General features: G+C 51.2%; 1 protein-coding gene across 1 annotated transcript in view; it reads left to right on the top strand.

Annotated features, from left to right (window-relative positions):
• Nucleotides 1–5,238, top strand: part of LOC107124890 (24-hydroxycholesterol 7-alpha-hydroxylase) — a gene marked incomplete at its 5' end in the record, with an annotated part of 23,208 nt that overhangs the window by 471 nt on the left and 17,499 nt on the right. Inside the window, 2 exons of the mRNA XM_015428392.1 lie at nucleotides 2,802–2,895; nucleotides 4,672–4,770. Coding sequence (XP_015283878.1) covers nucleotides 2,802–2,895; nucleotides 4,672–4,770 — 193 coding nt within the window. The remainder of the gene's footprint in view (nucleotides 1–2,801; nucleotides 2,896–4,671; nucleotides 4,771–5,238) is intronic.

Genomic DNA, 5,238 nt, shown 5'->3' on the forward strand with positions numbered 1-5,238 from the left:
CAATGGGACTTCCCGCCGATACGCCGAGGTTAGAATCAGGCCATGGGTGCACTAGAAAGCGCTGGCTCCGTGCTTCCCTTCAGGCGAGCTTCCCCACTCGAGCCCCCCCGGCCTCCTGCCAGGTCAAAACAAGTCTTCGGTGCCTCCAAAAAAAGCTTGACCGCACTCCGGCTGCCGTAAGCATCGGGATGCGGGACGTGCTGTTTAGTGGGTAGAGCGCCAGTTCCCAATGAAAGAAGAGCCAGGGCCCCCGGGACCGCAGAGAAGGGTCCGGATCCACCAGATTCGTAGCTTCAAAGGACACCGCTTCTCTACTGCTGCGCCTTTCCTCCACCGCCTTCTTAATTCATTTTGAAGAAACGGGGGGGGGGATGGACCCTCTCACCCTTTGTCCTTGACTGCCACGATGTTTTTCTTTTCTCGGTTGAGAGGGTGAAGACCTGTAAAACTAGGGGCAGATTCCGGTTGACTTCATCCCAATCTGACAAATGAGATTATTGGTTTGGTTGGTCTGCGGATCGGGGCCTTTAAGAAACAGACCGGAGGGAGGGAGGGAGGGAGGGAGAGAAAGAGCGAGCGAGCGTCTGAACAGGAAACAGGCAGTGCAAACACCAAACGTCGTTGCCGAGATAGACTCACAAGTGGGACTTTTTCAGCGTGATGTGGTTGGAGGGTGTGTGGTGTCACACACACTCCGGCCCTCCCACTTTCCCCAGGGCCCCCCCACTACGAAGGCTTTAGCTCTGGCCCTGGTCTTCCTATACAGTTTATTCTATAATACGTTGTATGGTTCTGGCTTTGTGAGAGTAGATCCCTGTCACTTGGGTTTGCGATCCTCTGGCTCTAATCCACTGACCACATAAAAACAGCATACTGACATGGTAACTCCGACAGCAATGCTGGTTCTGTGGACTTCAGCAGATCATGAGAAGGAAGGGCAGGAAGGGTTGCCTCAGAGCCAGTCGGGTGTAGTGGTTAAGTGCGCGGACTCTAATCTGGGAGAACCGGGTTTGATTCCCCACTCCTCCACTCGCACCTGGCTGGATGACCTTGGGCAAGCCGTAGTTCTGATAAGAGCTGTCCTTGAAAAAAGAGCAGTTTCTGTCAAGAGCTCTCTCAGCCCCACCTACCTCACGGGGTGCCTGTTGTGGGGAGGGGAAGGGAAAGGAGTTTGTAAGCCACTCTGAGACACCTTTGGGTAGTGAAGGGCAGGGTATAAATCCAATCTCTTCTCTTTCTTCTTCTGCTTAGTTCTTGTGGCCCTTTCTTACACACCCAGGGAAATGCCGATTGCCACTTTGGGATCAGGAAGCAATCGTTCTTCAGGCCACTTTGGCCGGGGATCCGGGCGGGGGGGAGTTTGCCACCTTCTGGGCATGGAGCAGGGGTCACTGGGTGTTTGTGTGTGTGTGTGTGGGGGGGGGAGGTAGTTTAAAGTTTCAGGAAGTCAGCAAAGCAGCTAGACAGAGACGGAGAAGGGAGACTGGCAAGTTGGCCAAGAGTGATGAGAAAGAGCCTTGCCCTGGGCTCCAACACCCCACCCCCCCGCAGCTCCCTTCTTCTTTATGGCAACAAACCAATAGTAAATGGGCTGCATGTATGTCTGGCAGCGCAAGGGAGCTGAGGACAGTGGGCAGTAATTCTGCTTGCAGGTGAGAAAGGAAGCATGAATCAAGTGGGGTTGCCAACAGGCCTGAAGGGAAATGTCCTGTCCCTTCCAATCCAGTCTCTTCTTCTTCTTCTCCTCCATCTTCTCCTCCTCCTCCTCCTCCTTCTTCTCCTTCTCCTCCTTCTTCTCCTCCTCCTCCATCTTCTCCTCCTCCTTCTCTTCCTCCTTCTCTTCCTCCTTCTCCTCCTCCTCCTCCTCCTTCTTCTCCTTCTCCTCCTTCTTCTCCTCCTCCTCCATCTTCTCCTCCTCCTTCTCTTCCTCCTTCTCTTCCTCCTTCTCCTCCTCCTCCTCCTCCTTCTTCTCCCCTCCTCCTTCTCCTCCTCCTTCTTCTCCACCTCCTCCTCCTTCTCCACCTCCTCCTCCTCCTCCTTCTCCTCCTTCTCCTCTTCCTCTTTCTCCTCCTCCTCCTCCTCCTCCTCCTCTTCCTCCTCTGCTGAGGTTTAACAGGAACAGGACGAAATTCTTCAGTTAAAGCACTTTGGCTTTGCACTTAAAAGAAAATGAAGCAGGAGCCAGGTGAGCCTCAGGTGGGAGGGCATTTCAGTGGTGAGGCGCCACCACCGAAAAAGCCCCGTCCCTGGTCACCATGATGTTGTGACCAAGCAGATCATCTGGGGCACATCCTTGATTACAGCTTCCCGGTTAAATGGAAGTCCCAGTTAGTCTAAACTAATATCTGTGCTAACCAAGTGTACAACCTTAGTTAAGGAGGAGGAGATACGCTTTGAGGAAGGGAGGCCTGTGTGGGGGGAGAGCGAGAGAGCGCACAGGTTCTTAGATCTGGCGCCTGATTTGTTGGTTGTAGTGTTAGCCCATTTGGGGCCTTCAGTGAGACCCACCGCACGCTTGGAAGTGCTTGCCCCTGTGGAGGATGCTGTGGGCCAGTGCCCCTCTCCGTGTTCTTCCCAGAGGCCATTGCTCATTCTGGGGAGCCCAAAAGCAACGCAAAGCAAATATATGTGCCTTTCTGCTTCCTGATGGCACCTGGTGTTTTTGGCCACTGTGTGATACAGAGTGTTGGACTGGATGGGCCTTTGGCTTGATCCAGCATTGGCGTCTCTTATGTTCTTATGCTTCCTGTACAAAGACTGCCAAATGGGTCTTAACAGAGTTGTTCCTTCCCATTCCGCAGGAAATGGTCTAAATCCAAGAAGTGGCTCCTTGACGTCTTTGAAAAAGTGGCGCGGCATGCGGAGGGAACAAACCCCCCGGCTGGCGATTCCAAGGTAACCCCTTGAGAAGGCTTTCTTTGCGCAGTTCTTCTTGATAGATCTTGCAACTACATACCTTATTTTCTAACTAAAATCCTCAACAGTAATAAATTGAACACCTTATATGTGGGGTATCTTCACAATCCAGTATTCTAATACACTGTGGCTACTCTCAATGAAATTGTACCCATATATTCTCACGAATAATACATTCTGAGGAGTGGTGCGTCAGTGCGCCTCAGCCATATAGCGGTCAAAATCCATTCATAAAGAATCCAGCAACTCGACAGGCAGCTGCGGATGCTCTCCTGTTTCAGGTTCCTCTTTTTCAAGAGTCGCTGTGATTTCACAACTGATATTTTCCAAAAAGCTTCCCAGGCCAAAACTGTTAGAGAGCTTCCTTCTGAATGGAACACACACTTCCCCTGCCAATATTTTTCAAATGCTAAGCCCCACTTAAGAATCTACAGCAGGATCACGGTGATTCTCGAAGAAGAGGAAACTGAAACAGGAGGGCGTCCGCGGCTACCTGTCGGGTCGCTGGATTCTTTATGAATGGATTTTGATCGCTGTACGCCTGAGGCATGCTGAAGTATTACTTCTCAGAATGTATTGTTCGTGAGGATTCGTTCTCAAGAAGAGTGGGTCCAATTCAATAGAGATTAACCACAGTGTATTAGAATACTGGATTGTGAAGATACCCCGTAAATACGGTGTTCAAGTTATTACTCTTGAGGTTTTCAGTTAGAAAATAAGTTATTCCGTTGCAAGATCCCCAAATATATGGTAAAAACCTGAAAAGTAGAATTGTTTGTGTAACGTATGCATTGGATACATGTATTTACAAATTACAAGGGAGTCATTACCGGCTGTAAGAGTGGTTGACCACTGGAACAGTCTGCCTCGGGAGGGGGTGGATGCTCCTTCATTGGACGTTTTCAAGCGGAGCTTGGACGACCATCTTTCGGGTATGTTGTAGGGCTATCTTTCGGCTATGCTCCTGCAGAGTGCAGTGGGTTGGACTAGATGACCTGCAAGGTCCCTTCCAATTCTAACATTCTATGATTCTATAACTTCTGGCAGAATACATTAAGGTTTTACTCATCACGGTGAGCGGTGTTCTTTTGCGGTTTAATTCCCTGCGAACCTGGTTTTGTCAATGTCAGGGCTTTTTTGGTAGAAAAAGCCCAGCAGGAACTCATTAGCATAATAGGCCACACCCAACAGCAGAAACTCATTAGCATATTAGGCCACACCCCTGACAGCACAGCTCATTGGCATATTAGGCCACACCCCCGTGTTACCAGAAGTGTGGTCATCCAGCCACACCCACCTTTCCCTTCTTATTCTGTTTACCTTGTTTGTTGTCCAAACCCAGGGCTTTTTTGTAGCAGGAACTCCTTTGCATGTTAGGCCACACACCCCAAATGTAGCCAATCCTAATGAGTTTCTGCTGTTGGGTGTGGCCTATTATGCTAATGAGTTCCTGCTGGGCGTGGCCAACTTGGAAGCCAGCCGGAACTCCGTTCCTGTGCGTTCCTGCCCAAAAATTGCCCTGGTCAATGTTATTATTTATAGAGCACCAGGCGTTGTACTGACGGGCACTGTACAGCCGTCACACCATTTCCCTCCCAACGGCAGGGGCTTTGGCAAACCAGCTTGGTGGACAAATAGTTTGGGTTTGTGAGTCAAACGGGACATTGGTCTCCTTGTGGGCAGACGGCCCTTCCTCTGGCAGATCCCTAAGACCGTGTTGTTCCCTAACATCTTTGTCGGTTGTTCTTCCAACAGACAGTTCTGCAGCACCTCCTGGAGACCATAACTGGAAAACGCTTTGGTCCTAATTATGGTCTCTTACTCTTCTGGGCAGCTCAAGCGAACGCCGTTCCTGTAAGTACGCGGCTGGAAGAGTCTCCTTCCGCTAGTCAATTAAATTAAACATCTGGAAAGAATGACGGGTCAATTCGTGCATGTAGCCTCTCCGGGAGCCGTTAGTTGGCGGCAGGTGAGGGGGGAATCCTGAGGCGTCCCAACTGAAGAGGGGTGGCCGAACTCGACATGCAGGGAATGTCAGGACCTTGGACAGTGAATGGATAGCGAGCGCCTGATGCTCGGACTCAGTTTATCCAGTAGAGCCCATGAATGTTGAGAAGTAGGATACAGAGGCCTTCCCCCTTCTTTTGCCGCCCCCCCAGGGGTCATTTCCTGCGGGAGTGCACAGGAGCGGAGCTCCGGCAGTAAGGAGCCCAGGGGGCGGGCACATGCAACAAGCCCCACCCCCTGCTCCTAGCAGCCCTCAGTCAGGCTACGAGGAGCAAGAAGCAGCCAGGTAAGTTGCAGAGCCCCCCCCCCGGCCCA

The sequence above is a fragment of the Gekko japonicus genome, unplaced genomic scaffold (assembly GCF_001447785.1).
Source record: "Gekko japonicus isolate JY-2015 unplaced genomic scaffold, Gekko_japonicus_V1.1 scaffold6676, whole genome shotgun sequence".
Taxonomy (NCBI): Eukaryota; Metazoa; Chordata; class Lepidosauria; order Squamata; family Gekkonidae; genus Gekko; species Gekko japonicus.